Source organism: Callorhinus ursinus, unplaced genomic scaffold, assembly GCF_003265705.2.
Source record: "Callorhinus ursinus isolate GAN/ISIS: 27379988/994484 unplaced genomic scaffold, GSC_fseal_2.0 scaffold4, whole genome shotgun sequence".
NCBI classification, from domain to species: domain Eukaryota; kingdom Metazoa; phylum Chordata; class Mammalia; order Carnivora; family Otariidae; genus Callorhinus; species Callorhinus ursinus.
The window spans coordinates 152671789-152693511 of NW_027397066.1; the positions used below are offsets into that span (position 1 = coordinate 152671789).

The 21723-nt window shown below is 36.2% G+C and overlaps 2 protein-coding genes and 1 long non-coding RNA gene across 4 annotated transcripts in view; 2 read left to right on the top strand and 1 right to left on the bottom strand.

Annotated features, from left to right (window-relative positions):
• Window positions 1–13771, top strand: part of LOC112825683 (ATP synthase peripheral stalk subunit F6, mitochondrial-like) — a 29198-nt gene extending 15427 nt beyond the window's left edge. The window contains exon 2 of the mRNA XM_025873770.2: window positions 12845–13771. Coding sequence (XP_025729555.1) covers window positions 12876–13175 — 300 coding nt within the window. The 5' untranslated portion in view covers window positions 12845–12875 and the 3' untranslated portion in view covers window positions 13176–13771. The remainder of the gene's footprint in view (window positions 1–12844) is intronic.
• INTS9 (integrator complex subunit 9) overlaps window positions 1–21723 on the top strand; it is a 104042-nt gene that overhangs the window by 15491 nt on the left and 66828 nt on the right. For both annotated transcript variants that reach the window (XM_025873769.2, XM_073892537.1), the window contains exon 2: window positions 18130–18257. In XM_025873769.2, the coding sequence (XP_025729554.1) occupies window positions 18130–18257 (128 nt within the window). The remainder of the gene's footprint in view (window positions 1–18129; window positions 18258–21723) is intronic.
• Window positions 1100–20898, bottom strand: LOC141372684 (uncharacterized). Its single transcript, XR_012378100.1, has 3 exons — window positions 20717–20898; window positions 2285–2557; window positions 1100–1407 (listed from the first exon to the last, which is right to left on the bottom strand). It is a non-coding gene; the product is annotated as an uncharacterized lncRNA (long non-coding RNA).

Here is a 21723-nt window from a genome sequence, read left to right on the forward strand (position 1 = left end):
TGGTACAGGCAAAGGAAAACTCTGACATGTTAACTGTGTGACTAGAAGGAAATTTTTTGGTTGAAAAGCCTTTTCTAGACCCCAAAGCTAATTGCTGATAGCCTGGTTTTTGTCCACACATAAATGTATTTGAAGAACCCAGCATGAAGTGCTCAATAAATGGTAGCTGTTTTTATAAACTTCTTCACTTAATGAAAAGCAGTTTATAAATCCATTTCTTTGAAAATCTGAAGTGACTGAAAGGGGCTTTTCCTGAGTCCACCCAGAATACTCATTTAAAGGTTGAGTTAGGAATATTCTTCTCTATGCTGATATGCATTATTTCTGGCACCTTCCCCCTTAAGTAGAACAGTTTTGTCAACATTAAAAGTCTGTTCGAGGGGTGCCTGGATGTCTCAGTCAGTTGGGCGTTCGACTCGTGGTTTCAGCTCAGGGTTGTGAGATTGAGCCCTGCATCGGGCTCCACGCTCAGCAGGGAGTCTGCATGAAGATTCTCTCTCCCTCTCCCTTAATTCTCTCTCTCATTCTCTGATAAATAAATCTTAAAAAAAGAAAGAAAAAGGAAAGTTTGTTTTGTTAGGTAACACCTCTTCCCAGTTATCTACACAAATGCCCAGGAAACTCCCTTGTGACCAGGGTATCTGCTCTCTCCTTAATGGTTGACTCTATGTCCACATTTGTCTGGTTATTGAACCTTGAACCAATGTATTATCTGTGATTTGAGGGAGAGAAAAAGTGCACAACTTTTTTAATATGAGTAGAATAAACTCCTAGCTTACTCTTGAATTAATATTAAACTAATAAGTCTCCTTGTTGATGATGATCTTAGCCACTTAAAAGTTTACTATTTTGTTAATCATTTTCCTTTTTTCTTGCTCATAGTCATTGCTGCAAATTTTCAACAATTTGTATAAATTCCATTGCCCTTAAATTGCCTCTACTTTTACATAATTTAGCCCATAAATAATGCTTATCATTTCCGTATCTCTTTCTCCTTTTAAAGGCATCTTTACCTTTATCCATCATAATCACATGTTGCTTTTTACTAGCACTTTTATCACTCTTGCTGCTGTTGTTCTTAAAGGACATACTGGGTTAATAGTTTCATTAAACACCTGAAAACCAATCACAAATAAAACAAACAGTGTAGAACAAAACCAGCTCATAGGCCTGTCATATATGATCTTTAATGCAATTTCTTTTTGGTGGTGGTGGAGCACAGCTTTTACTCTGAAGTGTAGCTATATACATAGTTGGTATGAAGATTAGATTAGAGGGACACGTGGGTGGCTCAGTTGGCTGTCCAGCTCTCAGTTTCAGCTCAGGTCCTGGGATTGAGCCCCGCATTGGCCCAGCAGGGAGTCTGCTTGAGATTCTCTCTCTTCCTCTCCCTTCTGCCCTCCCTCCCTAAATAAATAGATATTTGAAAGATTAGGTTAGAGTAGTACTTATTATTTTAATTTATTATTATCCTTAGCTATTTCTACCCTTATCTCTGTCTCCCATATTCCTTATTTCCTTTCCTCCAAATGCTGTTATCTCTTTGCTCTCAACCTCTTTTAAAACTTTGTTGCCATTAAGGAGGGCAAGTGATGTAATGAGCACTGGGTGTTATGTACAGCTGATGAATCTCTGAACTCTACTTCTGAAACTAATAATACACTACATGTTAATTTAAAAAAAAAAACTTTGTTGCCAATAGAAACTTCTATGGTAATTACTCTGTATTCCAAAAGAGAAAAAAATTCTGATCCAAAAAAAAAAAAAATTCTTAGTCAAGTGTCTGCCTTTGGCTCAGGTCATGATTCTGGGGTCCTGGGATCGAGCCCTGCATCGGGCTCCCTGCTCAGCGGGGAGCCTGCTTCTCCCTCTCCCTCTGCTGCTCGCCCTGCTTGTGTTCTGTCTCTCTCTCCCGCTCTCTGTCAAATAAATAAAATCTTAAAAAAAAAAAAACTCAAGATTATCTAAAGTAGAAAGTGAAAATTGCAGTATTGTCAACCACCCTCTCCCCTGTAGTAATGACTTTTACCAGCATGGTATGTGCTTTCAGTCTTTTTTTAAATTTTACACACACACACACACACACACACACACATATCTACATAAATGAGGTCATATGCATAGCTCTGTGAACTTTTTTTCCATCAACTCTAATTACTTTTAACATTTTTAAAGTTCTGGTACCAGACAAGCAGTGATGTTTGTTCCCAAGCCAATCCCTACCAGTTTTCCCTCTCCCATCCTTAATATTTACTGTCAACATTCCCACCCTTCCTGAACTTACATTGGGGTTGTGCTGTTTGCGTTTTTATGACCACTCTCTGCTTTTTTACTCATTTGCATGGAGAACCAAGTCAGGGAAGAGGATGAGCATGAAGGAGCAGCCGTAAGTGTCAGTTACCTAGCTGAGTGTGTTATCTAGCCACTCTCCAACCAGAAAGTGGCTTCACTGTGTTCCACCGTGCATGCTGCAGATTTTCTGCTCATATGGAAAATTATCCCTCTATCCAGCTGTGTAGTCAGCTTGACAGTATGATTGGCATGTTTAACAGCTCTCCTGCAAGATAAAATCAAGATATAAAGTGAAAGGAAGTGAAAGATTACCAAATAAAATTGAGATGTATTTATAGAAGTCTCTGAGTGTTGGAGGGCCTGGCCCAAAATTCTTAGCAGGGGTAATCGTTCCAAATTAGGCAAATTTGGCTCAGTGGAAGCCAGTTTAACTCAGGATGGTGTGGTTTAAGGCAGAGATTCTCAATAGAGTGTGCTCTCCTCTTTCCCTGACACACTAAGAATCTTATACAGTCTGTTGGGGCATGGAGTATCTCCTGGTGAGCTATAACTATTGATGGCAACATATGTATGTATGTATACTCAGGGGTGTTGGTACAGAGAAAAGCTCACAAGCCCTGTAAGGGCTAGGTTTCTCATTTATTTTAAAAGATGATCTTAGAATTCCTTCAGCTTATAAATTGTTTAATGTCTTATATTTTCAGAAAGTCAGTTGTAAAGAACACAGTGTTACACATAAACACATCTCAATGAAATGTTATATAAAAGACCAAGGAGTTTTGGTCAACCCAGTGAAATGATAGAATAATAAGAAGCAACGTTTTTGTGTTAAGAGAGGGGTTAGAAATAATCTAGTTTAAGTCTCCTCATTTGTCAGGTGAAGAAATTTGAGGCCCAAAGAATTTAGGGATTTGTTTGGACTAATAACAAATTAGAGGCAAAGTTAGAACTAATACTTTATGCCTAGAACTAATTAATGCTTTATATTGGATATGTGGTACACAGCCCAGCAATAAAATCTGATTTTTTAAGCTAAAAATAAATTTCTACTTTGGAAAACAGTTTAGTAATTTCTTATAAAATTAAACATATATAGCCCAGCAATGTCACTCTTAAGTATTTACTGAAGAAAAATGAAATCATATGCCCTACAAAAACCTATATGTGAATGTCAATAACTGCTTTTTTTTTTTTAAGATTTTATTTTTATTTATTTGAGAGAGAGAGAGAATGAGAGATACAGAGCACGAGAAGGAAGAGGGTCAGAGGGAGAAGCAGACTCCCCGCTGAGCGGGGAGCCTGATGCAGGACTCGATCCTGGGACTCCAGGATCATGACCTGAGCCGAAGGCAGTCGCTTAACCAACTGAGCCACCCAGGCGCCCTCAATAACTGCTTTTTAATATTGAGCAAAAACTAGAAACAGCAACGCAAATGTCCATCAGTTTGTGAATGGATAAGCAAACTCTGGTACATCCGACATTGGAATCCTTCTTAGCAATGAAAGGAATGAACTATTGATAGCAACAAAAAGGATGAATCTCAAAAGCATTATGCTCATAATATATGAAATTTCTGATTTCTTTGCATCCTTGCCAGTGCTTGTCAGTCTTTAATTTTGACCCTTCTACTAAGAGTATAGTGATATCCTATTGTGGTTTTAATTTGTATTTCTCTAAGGACTAATGTTTAGCATCTTTTCATTTGAATATATTTAAAGTTGTAAGAATTCTGCCTTTAAGTTCTTTATGAGATAGGTGTTTTGCAAATATATTCCACCAGTCTGAGTTATCTTACATTTTCTGAAGAATGTCTTTTGAAGGACAATTTGTTTAATCTAGGAAATTTTTTCCTAACTTAAAGCACAAAGATTTTCCTCTGTTTTCTAGATTTGCCCTGTCTGGTACAGTATCCACCAGCTGCATATAGCTTTTATTTTTTTATTTTTTCATATTTATTTAGCATATGGCTTTTTTTTTTTTTTAAAGATTTATTTATTTGAGAGAGAGAGAGAGAGAGAAACAGCATGAGAGGGGAGAGGGTCAGAGGGAGAAGCAGGCTCCCCGCTGAGCCTGGAGCCCAATGTGGAACTCGATCCCAGGATTTCCGGGATCATGACCTGAGTCGACAGCAGTCGCTTAACCAACTCAGCCACCCAGGCACACAGCATATGACTTTTAAACAGTGTTACTAGTATGACTAAGGAACTGAATTTAATTTTTTTTTAAGATTTTATTTATTTGAGAGAGAAAGAGAGAGAACAAGCAGGGGAGGGGCAGAGGGAGAAGCAGAGTCCCCACTGAGCAGGGAGCCTGATGAGGGGCTCAATCCCAGAACCCTGAGATCATGACCTGAGTCGAAGGCAGACACTTAACCTACTGGGCCACCCCAGGTGCCTCAGGAACTGAATTTTTAATCGTATTTTATTTTATTTTAAAGATTTTACTTTTTATTGAGAGAGAGAGCATGCAGGCACAGGAGCTGGGGAAAGGGCAGAGAGAGAACGAGAGAGAATCTCAAATAGACTCTCTGCTGAGTGCAGAGCCCATAGCATGAGACCATGACCTGAGCTGAAATCAAGAGTCAGACACTTAACCGTCTGAGCCACCCAGGTGCCCCAAATGGTATTTTAAGTAAACTTTAAAAGTTGATACTTGATTCAGTTATTAAGAAAATTTTTAATGTGTTTGGAAGAACTTGGGTATGTGGATCTACTTTTTCAACTAAGTTTTATGCAATCTAAATGCATATGAAGTATTTCAGATGAAAATTTAACATCTGAATTGAAATATGCTGCAAGTATAGCATCCACACTAGGTTTTGAAGACTTAGTACCATGAAAGTAATGTAAAAATGTCTCATTAATATTTTTATATAAATTTTATGTTGAAATGAAAATTTAAAAATATTTGGGTTAAATGAAATATATTACTAAAATTAATTTTACCTGTTCCTTTTACTGTTTTAATTTAGCTCCTAGAAAATTAAAAATTATGTATGTGGCATGCATTGTATTTCTGTTGCATGTACTTTTCCAGAGGTTTTATTTTAGCTCTTCCCTTTAGTTCTATAACCCATAGGTTTTCTTCTAGTATCTTAGTGGAATGATTTAAGAGAAGGCATTTAAAACTTGTGCTACTTTGAGAGCAAACTCAGTCTGTTACTAACTGTGTGATCTTGGGCCTTGACAGTCGAGTTGGTATCAATACTTACTTTATTCAGTTGTTGGGAAAGAGCTAATTAAATACTGGATAGAAAATATTTGTCAGTAATTCTTATTGTTAGTGAAGGTAATTCATACAATGAAATTTCCAGTTGCTGTTCCTTCCGAAGCTAGGGTCTAATTTTATTATTGAAATTCCTTTTCAAGTATCAGCATTAATGTGTATTTTTATGAATATGTATATTTTATAAATATAGCTATTGTGTTAATATAACATTTCTGCTAATTAGATGTTGATGAACATCATTTGAAAAATTTTTTGTAAAATTATAAAACCTTGCCAAATCTTGTTAGAGAAGTGTTTTGCCAAACTTCTTAAGAGTAGGAAAGCATCAAGGAGTTCACTGATGGTACTAATGTAATCTCAAAATTTTAGACTAAAAAATGTGGGAGTTGTCTTTGTTTCTTTCCTACCCCTGCCAAAGGCCATATCTTGTTGAATCATCCTTCTCAAGAGGTAACATTCTCATTTATTCCATTTCCATTGCCACGTCAGCAGTTTTAAGTCTTGTTTACTTTTACATCAGGACATGTATATCAAAATGAAAATTATGGACCATTATCACTAGTCAGCACAATTCCTTAGAAATTAACAAATATATCTAGCAAATATACTAATCCTAAAATATTTATCCATTATGATCTCTTGAATTTTATTTTTGTACCATGAGACTTTTGTTATAAGGAAAATAGCACTACAGATTTTGACAATAGTAGGAAAGGTATAGTTACATAATTCCAATGTCTGAGGAAGTGTCTGATAACAATACAAAAAAAAATAAAAACAAACACCTTAGTATTCATTACTAACATTAAATAGATGTTAATAATTTGCCCTTTTTTTGTAATCAGATCTCCCCTCCCATCCCCTTTTTAAAGACATAAGTTATATCTAAAGCTAAGATCACCAACCTTCACTTTTCCTCCCTCTTCCTAGGTTACTGCTTTCCTCAAGTTGATGTGTATCATACGTGTACATGCTTCTGTTAGTTTAGTATATGTTATAGTATGTATTCAGTATTATTAGGTATTGCCAAATTATTCTCCAGTCACACCAATTTATACTCCATTTTTACTATATTTTCTTCAATACTTAGTATCATCAGTCTGTTTGCTCATTATTTTATTTTGCATTTCCCTGATTATAGTGATTTTGAGCTTTTTGTATCTACATTTATTGCCCACTCCTGTTTTTCTCATTTCTTTTGAGTTTTAAAATCTTTTTTGTTGTTGATTTGTATGAGTTTTTTAAAGTTGAATACGTTACTAGTGCTTTTTTAGTAACATATGGAAATATTTTCTCCCAATCTCTGGCTTGTGTTTTCACTCTTTAATGGTATCCTTTGAAGATTTTCATTTTAAACTACTATAGTCAAGTTTCTTAGTCTGTTATGGTTTGTACTTTTTTGTCTCTTAAGAAATTCTCTACTACCCCAGGGTAATAAAGTATTTATCCTTTTTTTTTATTATTCAGTAAAAGTTTTAAAGTTTTTGCCTTCATATCTTCAGTATTTAAGTCATCTGGAATTAAGTTTTGTGTATGATGCAAAGTCTTTTTTTTTTTTTCAAATGGATTGCAAACTTCCCCAGCACCATAAATGAATGCCACTTTTATCATATGTCAAGCCCTGAGGTATGTGTATGTGTGTCTCTTTTCTGGACTATTTATTCCTGTTTCACTGGTCCATTAGCTATCACTCCATTAGTATAACATCCAGCTGTTAATCACATTACAGTAAGTTATAATGTCAGAAAATTTAATTCTTCTCAATCATTGGTCTTTAATATTTTCCTAGGTAATCTTAGCCCTTGACTCTTCCATACGATTCTTAAATTTTATAAAAAGTAGGTTAATGAGAATTGCTATTTTTTGCAGCAGTTTATTTTCCTTTCCAGTTAATATTATCTTTAAGTAGAGTTTTATAATTTTTTTGGTAAACATTTTACACTTCTTTTTTACTTTTATGGTGCATTTAATTTTTTGCCATATAAATGGTATTCTAATTTTTAACTCATTACTTTTACTAATTGTTGCTGGCATATAAGAACTCAGTTAATTTTGGTACATTGAGGGGCGCCTGGGTGGCTCAGTTGGTTAGGCATCTGCCTTCGGCTCGGGTCATGATCCCAGGGTCCTGGGATTGAGCCCCACATCAGGCTCCCAGCTCAGCGGGAGACCCGCTTCTCCCTCTCCCGCTGCTGTTCCCCCTGCTTGTGTGCTCTCTCTCTGTCAAATAAATAAATAAAATCTTTAAAAAAAATTTTTTTGGTACATTGATTTTTGTATCCAGCAACCTTGAGGAGGAATGCTCTTATCAGCTGTAATAGTTTGTTTTTAGAATGTCTTCTAATTGTATCAGTTGTGAGCAATGCCTGTTTTTATTTCTCCATTTCTAATTATCTTTTTACTTTTCTTGCCATATTGCATTATATAGTGTTTCCAGGTATAGTGTTAAATTTAAGCAGTCATAGTGAGTATCCTTGTTTTGTTCTTGACTTTAAGGAAATAGTTTCACATACTTCATCATTAACTGTGATGTAGGATTTGGTTAGGAACCTTTTATCAAATTAAAGAAATACCTTCCATTTATAGTTTGGTAAGAGGTTTTGCCTAGAATCAATGTTGTGTTTTTCAAATACATTTTCTGAATCTATTGAGATTTGTTTTTTCCTATATTCATTTATGTGTAAATTATACTAATAGGTTTTCTGATGTTGTACCAGGAAGCAAAACCATTAGACAAAAATCAATTGGCTAAAAGTTGTTTTGGTTTTTTTTAATGTTGTATTTGAATCAGAAACAACCTAAGTTACTTCTTTATTCCACTACCAGGGAGAAAAGCAAACTGAACCTGTTTTCTCTTTGCTCATAGATCTCCATGAGTTAGTTAGACAAAGGAGAAAAAGGAAAAAATTGGTGATACCATTTATAACTTATTTCATTAACACTATTGCCTATAAAAAGCAGTTCCTTTATGGTGCTATGTAATTCTCTCAAACAATATTAGCTTTTGGTATTAACTCAACCTAGAGGTTATAGGTTATATTAAAGATAATTAAAAGTAGTTCAGCAAAACTATAGTGAGAGAATCCTATCACTTTTTTAAAAAAATGCAAGAGAAAACCCAACAAAAGAAAATTACTGCTATGATGGATTATAGACCAATTTAATAATTTAATTTACTTGGGACCCTTGCTTTATCTTACATTAGCTAGCTAACTAATTTTCTTTGGTCACAACCAGATTATACATTCAGTCTACATTCTTATCAATTCAAAGTATGGCCTTTTCGAGCACATCATTTTAGAGCATATAACAAAAAAAAATTCTTTTATCCTCTCTGATGATCCCTTTTTCTGTGTGTAGCATGGAATGCCATGGTGGTTAAGAGTATTCTTTCTGGATCTCACTGTCCGGGATTCAGTTCTGGTACAGCTCTTAGAGCTTTGGGACCATGTGCAAATTTCATAATCTCTGTGTCTCATTTTCTCCATTTGTAAGATAAGAATACACTTCCTACCTCATAACATTGTTGGGAAGATTAAAGGAATTAAATGTAAAGTTCTTGCAGAGTGCCTGACACTACATAAACACAATATCGTAATAACTGTGTAAATTATAATTATTTTCAAATAAGACTAGGGAATAGGAGAATATATATGATATTTTGGTCCATGGTTCTTTCTGCAAAAGACAGACTTATTCCCCAAAGCCAATTCGCTGTAATTCAGTTTGCCATGACCAAAGTGCCAAGTTTAACAAATGTACTAATTTACTAAATCTTTTGTTTTGTTTTATGAAGTTTATAGCAATTCATATTGCTTTTGAAGTTTTGTGAGGTTAAGTTGACTGGTCATTTTGTCTTCATAACAGATTTTAAAGTATTAGAATTGCTGAAACCTGAGGTCATGAGTCTTTTTAGTAATATATTTAATATTCACAAACACATATTTTAAAATCAGTAAACCAAAACCCCCAAGGACTCTGTACCTCAGTGAAAGGAGTGCTAGAAAAGTATCATTCACTTGCTCAAGAGGTCAATAAAGAAGATTGTCTCTGCAAGGAGCTTGAGCCAATGCATTGAGAGTGTTAAAAGTCAAATTTATTAGCTTCTTTATATAGTTATATTTGAGCTGAGAAATCAACATAAAAGTTGATCTAAAGATGGTACTATTTCTTGGGACCTGCCCCAACCCATTCTGCGTAGAATTCTCATATATATAGCTCCAATGAAGATGGTCTTCCAAAATTTTAAAACAACAACAAATGAAATTCACTGTGAGACTCAGCAGGTATAGCAAGACTCCCAAGAACTTCAGAATATTGTATAATCTGATGGGGAGCCTAAAACTAATATGTCAAAGTGATTAAAGACATATATGGAGATATCAAACCTAGAAAAGAAGAAAATGCTATTTTTTTAAGATTTATTTATTAAATTTATTTTTAAGTAATTTCTGTGCCCAATGTGAGGCTCAAACTCACAACCCCGAGACAAGAGTTGCATGCTCTACTGAGTGAACCAGCCAGATGACCCCAAGATGCTATTTTTTTTTTTTTGAGATTTTTTATTTATTTACTTGACAGAAAGAGAGCAGGAGCAAGCACAAGCCGGGGGAGCAGCAGAGGGAGAAGGAGAAGCAGGCTCCCCACTGAGCAGGGAGCCCGACGTAGGACTCAATCCCAGGACCCTGAGATCATGACCTGAGCCAAAGGCAGACACTTAACCGACTGAGCCACCCAGGCGCCCAAGATGCTATTTTTTAAAAAAGAGAACCTCTAGGGATGCCAAGGCAGCTCAGTCAGTTAAGCGTCTGACTCTTGGTTTTAGCTTAGGTCATGATCTCAGGATTGTGAGATTGAGCCCCATGTCAGAGCTCAGCACAATCTGCTTAAGAGTCTCTCCCTCTCCCTCTCCCTTTACCTTTCCCCATCCCCACTCACTTGCTCTCTCTCTCAAAAAAAAAAAAACCTGTTAAAAAGAGAACTTCTAGAAATGAAAAACAGACACTGCAAAGAAAATTTCAGCAGAGGAGTTAAATAGCAGATTAGACACCACTGAAGAAAGAACTAGCAAACCATAAGGTAGAGCTGAGGAAAGTATCCAGAATTCACAGAGCTCAAAAAGCAAAATATGAAAGGATAATTTAGTCACAGAAATGGAGAGTAAAATGAAACATTACAACATACATTTCATAGGCATTTCACTAGTAGAAATTAGAAAGAATGGGAAAGAGACAATATTCAAAATCATAATAGCTGACAGGTTTTTTACAGTTGTGAAAGACAAGTCCTTGTACGTTAGAAGCGTAAATCAAAAAGAAGGTTATACCTATGTAAATTTTAATGAAAGATCAGAACACTAATGGCAAAGAAAAGAATTTAATTGCAACCTGTAATGGAACACCAGTTAAACTGGCAGCAGATTTCTTAATCAGCAATAATAGATGCCAGAAGACAACTTGAATATTTATGTCCTTAGTGTTCTGAGGTAATTTGCTACCCTGTAATTCTACTTCCATCACTGTTGAGGAGTAAAGTTAAAATTAAGAAATTTCCAGACCAGTAATGACTAAGAGTTTACTTTCTGAACACCATCACCCAAGGCATACTAAAGACTGTATTTCAGGAAGAAGGGAATTGAACCCGAAAGGAAGAGATGAGCAAAAAAAAAAGGATTGGTGACCAAAGATCAGTTAAAATGTTGGTAAATAATCATTAACTGTGAAAAATAGTGTAAAATCATTGACTCAACAGTACTATTGTTAAGACATATCTTTCTTTTATTTATACAGCATCAGGGAAGAACAAAATGAGAATGAAAACATGACACGGTGCTTTAATGATGACACTGATCATTACGTTAATCTGTTAAACTAAATTCCCTTTCCTTTGAAATTTCTTTTATCTAGTCAAAGGAATTTGGCAGATGCCTTCACGTGAATTGCTTTGAATGTGATAGGGAATCCTTTTGTACATATCTTAGTTACAGGACCTAGCAAAGCTTCATTAACTTGTGGATACTTCCATAGTAGAAAAAATTCAATAACTAAAATTCAGTAAATCAAGAAATAACAGTATAACCACATTACTGAGAAGTACAGAGGTAACTAGAAGAAATAACAAGAAGAGTCAAAAGTAGTTACCTTTCAGAAGGGGACTATGAGATTTTTTATAGCTTATAAAACTGTTTGATTCATTGTAAACTGTGTATGTGTGAAACTTCACTTAAAATACCGCATGAGACAATGATTCACCAAAGGAAAAATTGTACAGCTATATTATTTAGAAATAAATGTAGAAATAGATTTTAAGCAAAGAGGAGCATTACATAGTGATAAAAGAAACCATTCACTAGTAATAATACTGAATCCTATTTACTTAGCAGTGAAGCTTCAAAATATGTAAAGCAACATTTGACAAAATTAGAAATTGACAAGTTTTTCTCTCCTAAGACTCAAGTAAGTATAAGAGTATGGGAGATTTAAATAAGATAATAAAGTTAATCTATTCTGTATACACAATCAGATTATGTCTTTTTGATTTTCATTGATAATTGGGTCATTCGTAAAAAATCAACTATTTACAGTGCACAGAGTCATAAAGCAAGTTTCAGTAAAGATGGAAAAATTAATGTACAAATTCTGTTCTCTGACCATAATAAAATTAGAAGTCAGTAACCAAAAGATAATCATTACCACCTGTATATTCGGAGATTAAACCAAACACACTTCTAAGCAGTTTGTGGCTCACAAAAGAAATCACAATGGAAATTACATAATATTTAGAAATGCATACATTGAAAACACAATATAAATTTGTAAAACGCATCCAGAGCATCACTTAGAGGGCTGTTTGTAGCCTGAATGCAGATTTTAATCAGCTACACATTCAACTGCAGAAATTTTTAAAATGTAGCAATTTAAAAAACAACAATAAAACAGAGCAAAAATTAAATAGAAATTGAAAAGCAAAAACTTACTTATTGATAACTGGGTAGTTGCTTATGAACTAAAGGAAGAAAATATTTTAAATTGTAAAGGAAAAAAAATAAAATTAATAGAAGAGGAAATATTGCATTGCTCCTGGCTCAGAGAAATGTTACTGTATAATAAAAAAGGGAGGGGCGCCTGGGTGGCTCAGTCAGTTAAGCGTCTACCTTCAGCTCAGGTGATCCTAGGGTCCTGGGATCAAGCCCTGTGTGGGGCTCCCTGCTCAGTGGGGAGTCTACTTCTCCCTTTCTCTCTGCCCCTCCCCCAGCTTGTGCTCTCTGTCTCTCTCTTTCTCAAATGAATAAAATAATCTTTAAAAAAATATTTTTACTGGCAGCTCAGGACCGAGTGCAAGTCACAGAATCACCATGATGCTTCAGAGGCTTTTCAGGTTCTCCTCTCTCATTTGGTCTGCAGTCTCAGTTCATTTGAGGAGCAACATTGGTGTTACCACAGTGGCATTTAAAAAGGAACTTGATCCTGTACAGAAACTCATCGTGGACAAGATTAGAGAATACAGAACTAAGCTACAGGCATCAGGAGGACCCGTTGATACTGGCCCAGAGCACCAGCAAGACCTAGAGAGGGAGCTTTTGAAGCTTAAGCAAACGTATGGTAAAGCAGACATGAATACGTTCTCAGACTTCACATTTGAAGATCCTAAATAAATCTGAAGTCATCAAGAAGCCCCAGTCCTGGAAAAACCATGTAAAATTTATTTGGTAATTTCACCTAGATTAGTTGTACAACTGGATCAGAATAAACATTTCTCAACTGTCAAAAAAAAAATATATATATATATATATTTTTAGGGGCGCCTGGGTGGCTCAGTCGTTAAGTGTCTGCCTTCGACTCAGATCATCATCCCAGAGTCCTGGGATCAAGCCCTGCATCGGGCTCCCTGCTTAGTGGGAAGCCTGCTTGTCCCTCTCCCACTCCCCCTGCTTGTGTTCCCTCTCTCACTGTGTGTCTCTCTCTGACAAATAAATAAATAAAATCTTTAAAAAATATATTTTTTAAAAAATGGCAACATTCCCTAAATTAATATATAGATAAAGATTGAATGTAGCCTCCATTGACATCAGTGGGAACACATGTCTTTAGAACTGAAGTCTAGTCAATCTAACTTACTTGAAAATATTGCAAAATATAAAAGTTACACCATTGGGAGTAAAAATGAAAAACAAGCCCCGTGGACAAAATAGAGACTTCAAAAATATAATCTGTTGGGGTGCCTGGGTGGCTCAGTCATTAAGCGTCTGCCTTCGGCTCAGGTCATGATCCCAGAGTCCTGGGATCGAGCCCCGCTCAGCGGGAAGCCTGCTTCTCCCTCTCCCACTCCCCCTGCTTGTGTTCTCTCTCTCACTGTGTCTCTCTCTGTCAAATAAATAAAATCTTTAAAATATATATATATATATATATTTATAATGTTACAGGACTTGGAGGTGTAAGTTACAAACCAAGAGTAACTTAGAGGTGAAAGGAATCACCTTTCATGAATTTTGCTAGGGCATTGAGGAAAATTGACTTATGTTTTTGTCCCAGTTATGGATAAGAGATTAATTTAGGGCTATTTACGAAAACAGTAATTTCAGAGATCAGTTAAGTTTGTTACCATAATAGCTATTCTCCTGAAATGTGTCAATATCAAAAGGAATGCAGCAAAGAAAAATGGGTAGTTGTTAAATTTATGCATGTTTTGAGTCATGAGCGTTTGATATACTAATTTTGCTTTCTTGTATGTTTAAAATTTCCTATAATTTTTTAATTAAAGTAAAAGAATGGGAAAGATATATAGTATGTTTAACTGAAAAAAATTTTATCCAAAAATACAATGCTTATATACGTCAAACATATAAGTTCCGTAACCACATTCCATTTATTCGGTAGAAAAAGGAGATCAACAGGCAGACAAGGAAATGTTGATAATAAATCATTACACAGAAGAACCTGCAGCTTTGTTATTAGTTAGGAATAAATTTAACATGAAAGCCTTGCTGTGTGTTTATTAAGCTAGAAAAAAATTATAAAACCTTATGTTGGCTAGACTACTCACTTCTGTACTCAGTAGTGTGACTGTGTCTTCCTAGAGGGAAAATTAGCAATAGACAGTATTTATAACATTGTTCACTCACTTAACCTAGTCTGTGGGATATGTAAGTGTCTAAGACATTAGTGAATGCTACTAAAGAATAGAATTTCTTCCCTAAAATGCTGTAAACTTAGGTGGCCCCCCAGTGTAGGCTGCCTTTTTGGGCCCTTAATATTTCTGTAACAACTAGCAGTGAACACATACTACAGGTCAGGCACTGTTTCCATCATTCAGACCTCCCAACTTCAGGAGGGTAGTTTCTATTACTTCATCTTACGGTTGGGGGAACTCAGTCTTTGCAAAGGGAAGTGATTTTCCCCACATCACACATTAATAATGAGCTCACTCAGGATTTGAGCCCAGGCAGTCTTCAAACCCCTGCTTTTTAAATCATTTCTCCAAACTCCCTCTCAAAATGAAAGCCATGTATCAAGTAGTTGACTTTCCTGTGTAGGGTCATTTAATTGCTTCAAGATAGCTACTACTAACATTACAGCTTCATTTTAGTATAGATTCTAGACGGCTTTGACCATAATGCTGATGGGAATAAGCGGTGAAACAGATCTTCTGATGTATAACTGATGACATTGTGAATAGGTACAGCCTTTTTTGGAAAGCATTTTGGCAGCATATTTCAAGAGCCATAAAATGCTCATATTTTTTGACCTAGTTAATGCCACTTCTGGGAATCCTCTAAAGAAATAGTCTAATATGGAAAAAGCCGTAAGCACTAAAGTGATCACCACAGCTATGTTTGTAATAGAGCAACTGGAAGCAACCCTAAATGTTCTCAGTAAAGGAATGATTAAACACACCATGGTATATTTACTTAGGCAGCCAATAAAAATGAAGTGTGATGCAACATAGACAAAGAAAACACAGTCATCTTGAGCTTTCAAAGCAGCACACAGCTGTATCTGCACTAAAATTACAGCTTTTACAAATATGAAAAAAGATGGAGGGGCACCTGAATGGCTCAGTTAAGCTCCTGCCTTTGGCTCAGGTCATGATCCTGGGGTCCCGGGATCAAGCCCTGCATCCGGCTCCCTGTTCATCAGGGAGCCTGCTTCTCCCTCTGCCCCTCACCCCGCTCATGCTCTCTCTCGCTCTTTCTCTAATAAAATCTTTAAAAAAGAAGATGGAATAGAATAATGTTGTGGGTGATAGTTTTCTTTCTGCTGTTTCTCAAGCTTTTTGTAAAATAGATTTATTCCTAATTTTAAGATTTAAGTCACATGATTACTTACTGGTTTTGTGCATTCATCTCCTAACCCTCACTAGATTATAAGCTGCATGTTTAAAAAGAGCATCACTGGACACAGGCAAATTTCAAGCACCTCGCAGGTACCTCATTTACTGGTTGCATGAACCTCGGCCATTCAGTCTCTCAGCTCACTTATTTGACTCATGAAGTGAGCAGTGCAATTTGCAAAACATGAGTGGTATCTTTGGAGTCAGGGGACCTTGCTGTGTGTCTTGGGCTGTTAGGTGGCTCCAACTTTGTAAAGCTCAATTTCCTCATTCATAAAAATGAAGCTAGTGAGATCAAGGTCTGGCACTCCTTTAGTAGAGGCTCTGAAAATATTCCTTCCATGCAGGTACAGCCCTTATAAAGTGTTCCTCACCTTTCTGTATCCTTGCATGACAAGAGCAAATCTAAAGTCTTCAGCTAACTTCTTTTGAGCAGCAGCTTTTACATGACGATCTTCTAGCATAACTTGTTATCTATAATTTAGAGTTAAGGATGAAGAAAAGCTTTGTCATTCAGTGTGGATTGAAAAATTTTCAGTTTTGTTTTAATCTTTTTTTTCCCATATAAAAATATAGTAAATGGTCATTGTCAAACATTTGGAAAATACAGAAAGCTGGAAGAAGAAAATTATACCATAATCTTTCCACTTAGAAGTAACCATTATACATTTCATTTCCTTTTAGTTTTTTCTGAATAACTGATTTTTTTAAAGGAGAAATATAGGAAAGCTCTTATTAGAACGTTTGTTATTTTGGGGGCAAGTTTAATACGATGTTTTGTGTTTGTTTTGAGACAGTTTACCTTCAAAAATTGATTCTTATATAGGGAGAAAGACCAAGCTAGCAATAAGGAACCACATAGGGGATGGGGGTAGGGATATCTCTGTCTTAATTAGTAGGACAGTTTTTTTCTGTAATTCTGATACCTATCAAAGAATGAACTTACGTAAAGTCGAATTACCCAAATCATGCTTCCTGGACTTTTTTTTAGGACAATTACAATTTTAAATAACTTGTGATGTTTTCTTTGCAAGTTATCTTGTACCGATTCAGACCATGAGTTGTGAATTTTGGTTTGGAAAATATAGTCATCATACATAAACTTGGAATAAAGAAAAAGCTTACAGAATAACCACAATTTCTTGGCTCTGGTCCTTATCATTTTTAGAACATGCAGTTTTAAAAAATCATCAGCCCCTGTAATATCCTCTGGAGAAAAGGAGGAAATTTATCCAGTGACAGAACCAACAGAGCAGCGAATACCTAGAAAGACAGCCTGAGCTACTGTGGCCATGTGGGGCCAGGCATTGATGTCACATTACACTGACCTGTGTTGGACTTGTACTTAAATCAGAAAGAGAGAATGTACCTGTTGAGGGATTGAGAGCATTGATCCCTCTATTTTCTGGGCTTTGCTGTTCAAGGGAGGCTTCTACAGGGTGACTTTAAAAGTGGGGGAAAAGGTTTTTTCCCTCTTTCATTTCCTTTCTTCAGAGCAGCAATAGAATTATGAAAGGTGACAGGGCACATCCCATATAAATAATTTTCAGTGTGGCATATCTGTCATCCCCACTACATCGAGGAGGACATGAGAAATGTTCAAGGTCAGTGTATTGTCTTGCCTCATCACTCTCCTTTGAATATGCCACTGTGGTTTGTGCCCCTTTGACTTCTGAGGTCTGCCGCCACAGGCAAGCGACTCTTGATTGGTTGGGAGTAGGTGTCCCTCACTCCTGCCTAAGTATCTGCACATCAGGGAAGTCACTTGTCCTTTAGAGTCATTTCTTCTGACAAGGATGGGCCATAACTCCTTACTGATACTTGGCTTATTAACCCTTTCCAGTTACTTCCTCTTTGAGGAAAATCACTTGACCTCTTCACAGAAGAAAACCTAACCTGTAACACCATTTGAGGATCCAGCTTAGAACTTAATTGACCACTACAGCTTTAGGCAGTACTTGGGTACAATGGGATAGTGGGAATTTGGAAGTGTCATGTGAGAGGGGGGCAGATAACTAAACCCTGTAAACTTTCTACTTGCAATAACTTTGGTCCCTCCAAAACTGTGCTTGCCTGAGATAGAACTTGGTGCCCTACAAAAAATTATGACCTGAGACTTTTGAACTGCTGAGGGAAGTAGTATCCAGAAGCTGCATAGAAAGTTAGCTGAATTTACACGCTGTTCTATAAGAGAAGATGATCAGTTCCACTTAATTCACTGTACTTTTTAGACTTTCTCTGTAACTGATTGTTGATAAAAATGATTTAATTTTTTTCAGTATTGCCTGTCAGGGCACCCAACCTTACCGTGCAATGTGCTCAAATTCAAATCAACTACCATTATGTTGGACTGTGGACTGGACATGACTTCCACTCTCAATTTCCTTCCTTTGCCACTTGTTCAAAGGTACGTGCTGCTGTATCTGGGACAAAATGAGCTTTAGTTTGCTGAAAAATTGTACCGATTAGCATAAAGATTACCAGTACCTTGTGTATTGTCCTTAGTTTACTTTGTTCCCTTAAAAATGTTCTTCATCAGAATTATTTCCTTTGACTGGGTTGATGGAAAGTGTTGTATTGATTTATTGATTGACTTCTTTATTACAACTTCTTCTGAGCATCTTTATTATAACTTCTTCTGAGCGTCTGTAAAATGTTCCTGCAACTGCTCCATGCAAGTGAGGTCATGTATATTTCATCTTTCTTGCTAATTCATGTAAGAGCTGATAAATGGTCAACTGATGAGCCCAAGAATTGGATTTTAGAATCATTTAATTGCCTTTGCAGGGACTTGACATCATAGAGCCTGACATTTCTTTTTGATAGGTATCTATGTGTTATTTTCATAATAGCTATAGATATCAAAGAATCATATATGAAGCTAAAGTCCTTGTCTTAAAGCAGATGGATTACCTGAAGTCTGTAGTCACCACTGTTTACTCTTACTATGACTTTGGCTAAGAAATTGGTTTCCCAGCTTGCTGCTAATTGAAAACAGCAATTTATAAGAGAGGTGGGTAACTAACAGAAGCAAATATATTCCCAGTAACAAAAAGTGATATCACATAGGAGAGACAGAAAATCTATCTAAAGCAGATTTAAGAGCTTAAAAGCATAGCAACCTGGGCAAACCATCTAATATATCTCATTCATTCCTGAAGACATCACTGTGTGCAATGATTATTCATAATGATAATCTTCTAGAAAAAGTATAATTAAAACTCAACCTTTGATTTCTTTTTTCCTGAGATAAAGGATACAATAAGGTAAAGGGGACAGAGAGAATTCAGAGATAATTCCAGATTACATTTTATGCAAACCTGATAAAATTCACTTATAGTCATACCCAACACTTAGAAATACATTTATTATCCACAGATATTATCTATCTATATATATTTACAATTGCTTCAGAAACTGTAGGTATCGCATATATTTCTGTAAAAAATGACTGACAGGTTATTTCTTACTAAAATAGCCTGATATTTTTATTGTCTCTTTCCCCCCAGAGATTACAGTGTTCATTTATTTGGTGTTTATTAAGAATCTGCACTGTGCCGGACCAGGGGATACAGACATGAATAAGACAACTTTCCTTTCCTCATGGAGCTTATAGTCTGTTGGGGAGAAAGTATTCCACAGTCGAAGACTTCATTATACTTATGTTAAGAGAACAACTACATACTTGTGATAATTACTAAAAAACTTAAACATAAGGTATTATGAGAGTTTCCTAAAGGGGGCCTACACACACTGCAAGGTCATGAGTTATCTTGCTGCTCCAGTCCTGAATTGGGCAGACAATTCTAGCTGCATATTTTCCCTTTCCTGCTCATTCTTGTCTTTACCTAATTCTGTGTTCTCACAGCCCTGACTCAGCCCTGGAATCCACTTCCACTCTCTTCCCCTTATCGTTGTTCTTCTTTCAGAGGGAGGTTATGCTAGTGGGATGATTGGCAGCCCATATATAGTTCCTTACAAAAAGTATTTTCTGTTGCTCAGGCCAGAAACCTTGGAGATAACACTTGGCTAAAATAGTCCCCCCAGTCCCTCCCTAACCCCTCATCCTGCTTTATTTTTCTTCATAGCACTTATCCTTACATTATATATACATATTTAGTTTATGTATGTATCTATCTTCTCCACTAAAAGTTTTATAAGGGCAGGGATTTTTTTGTTCTCCACTGAATCCCCAGTGCCTAATGGCACTGTAGTTCTTGGCATGTAGTAGCTACTCAGTAAAGATTTGTCATATTGAATGAATCCTTTTATCTTCTCTGGATTCCAACCCTTCTTGAGAGCAATTTCGCTGTTAATTGTAATCTTTCTTTTATCTTGAATCTTTCTTTTGTCTTGAACCTTTCCATCCTGATTCAATTCTTCTCATTTAATTACGCTCAGTTACTTCTAACTTGATATTTTAAAAAAATTTTTTAACCTTCTCTCGACTCCACTTTCCCCTTCAGCATTACTAACTCCTCTCCAAGGAGGAGTTTGCCCATATCACCTACCAAAACACCGCTCGCCAGAGTCACAAATGACTTCTGTGTCACTAGAGGCATGTTTGTCAGTTCTCATCCCACTTGGCCATTTGGCAGAACTGCCCTTCAGGATCATGCATTCCTGGTTTTCCTTTTTTCTAACTCTTCCTCTTCTATCTAAGATACTTGGGAGGTTCGTCTTTCTCTAACAACAGTCACATACCAGAATTCTTCAATATCCAGTGCTTGGCCATCAGAGTCTCTACCAAGGCAACTTCCTAAGTGCTCAGGGCTCTGATAACCATCTAAACAATAAGCTACAAATGTGTATCTTTAGTTAATAATTCTCTTCTGAGTTCCAAATTCATATACACAAAACACCTACCGAGTTTCTCTCCTTGGATGTGGCTTTGAAGGCACCTCAAAACTCAGCATGCCCCAAACTGAGTCCATGAGTAGACTTCATTCCGAAGAGGAGAGAAAACCCTCCCAGACCTGGTTTTCTCCACAGTGCCCTATCTTAGTGACTGGCATGCTGATATGAAAGCCAGAAAACTGGGAGTTAACTTAGATATGCCACTCTTTCTCATTGCCCATATCCAGTCTTTCATGAAGCCTTGTTATTTTTACCTTCCAAACACTCTAGAATCCAGTCACTTCTCTTTAGGCCTGCTGTAGGCATGACTATCTTTATAGGCATTACTGTCAAGGCCTCCTAGTCAGTTTCTTTAGTTCTGACCTTGCCCTCGTCTGAATCCAGAGCCATTTTTGTGTAACTTTTCTATTTTGAAATCATTTCAGATTTACAGAAAAGTTGCAAGAATAGTACAAACAACTCCCAATTACCCTTGTTAATATTTTATCACATGTACTTTATGATTTTCTCTTGATACGTATGCATACAATTTTTTCTGACCCATTTGAAGGATACAGACAGGATGCTCCTTTACCACCTAAATACTTGAGGGCCTGTTTGCTAAGAAAAAGGAAATTATTTTACATAACCACAGTACAATAATCAAAATCAGTGAATCAAAATAGTTCACACTGACACTGTGCTAGTATCTAAGCTGTATACCTTTTTCATATTTCCCAAGTTATACCAATTCATATTTCACTGTAATGCCTTTTATAGCAAAAAAGAACAGCAATATTGGTCCAGATCACACATTGCATTTAGTTGTCCTGTCTTTAGTTTCCATTAATCTGGAAGAGTTTCACAGTCTGTCTTTATGACCTTGTCATTTTTAGGAGTATGGGCTAATTATTTTGTATAACAACTTTCAGTTTGGGTTTGTCTGATATCTCCTCATATTTAGGTTGGGATTATTTTGATAGGGATACCACACAAATAGTGGCATATATTATCAGAGTGCACATTTTCTTCAGAAT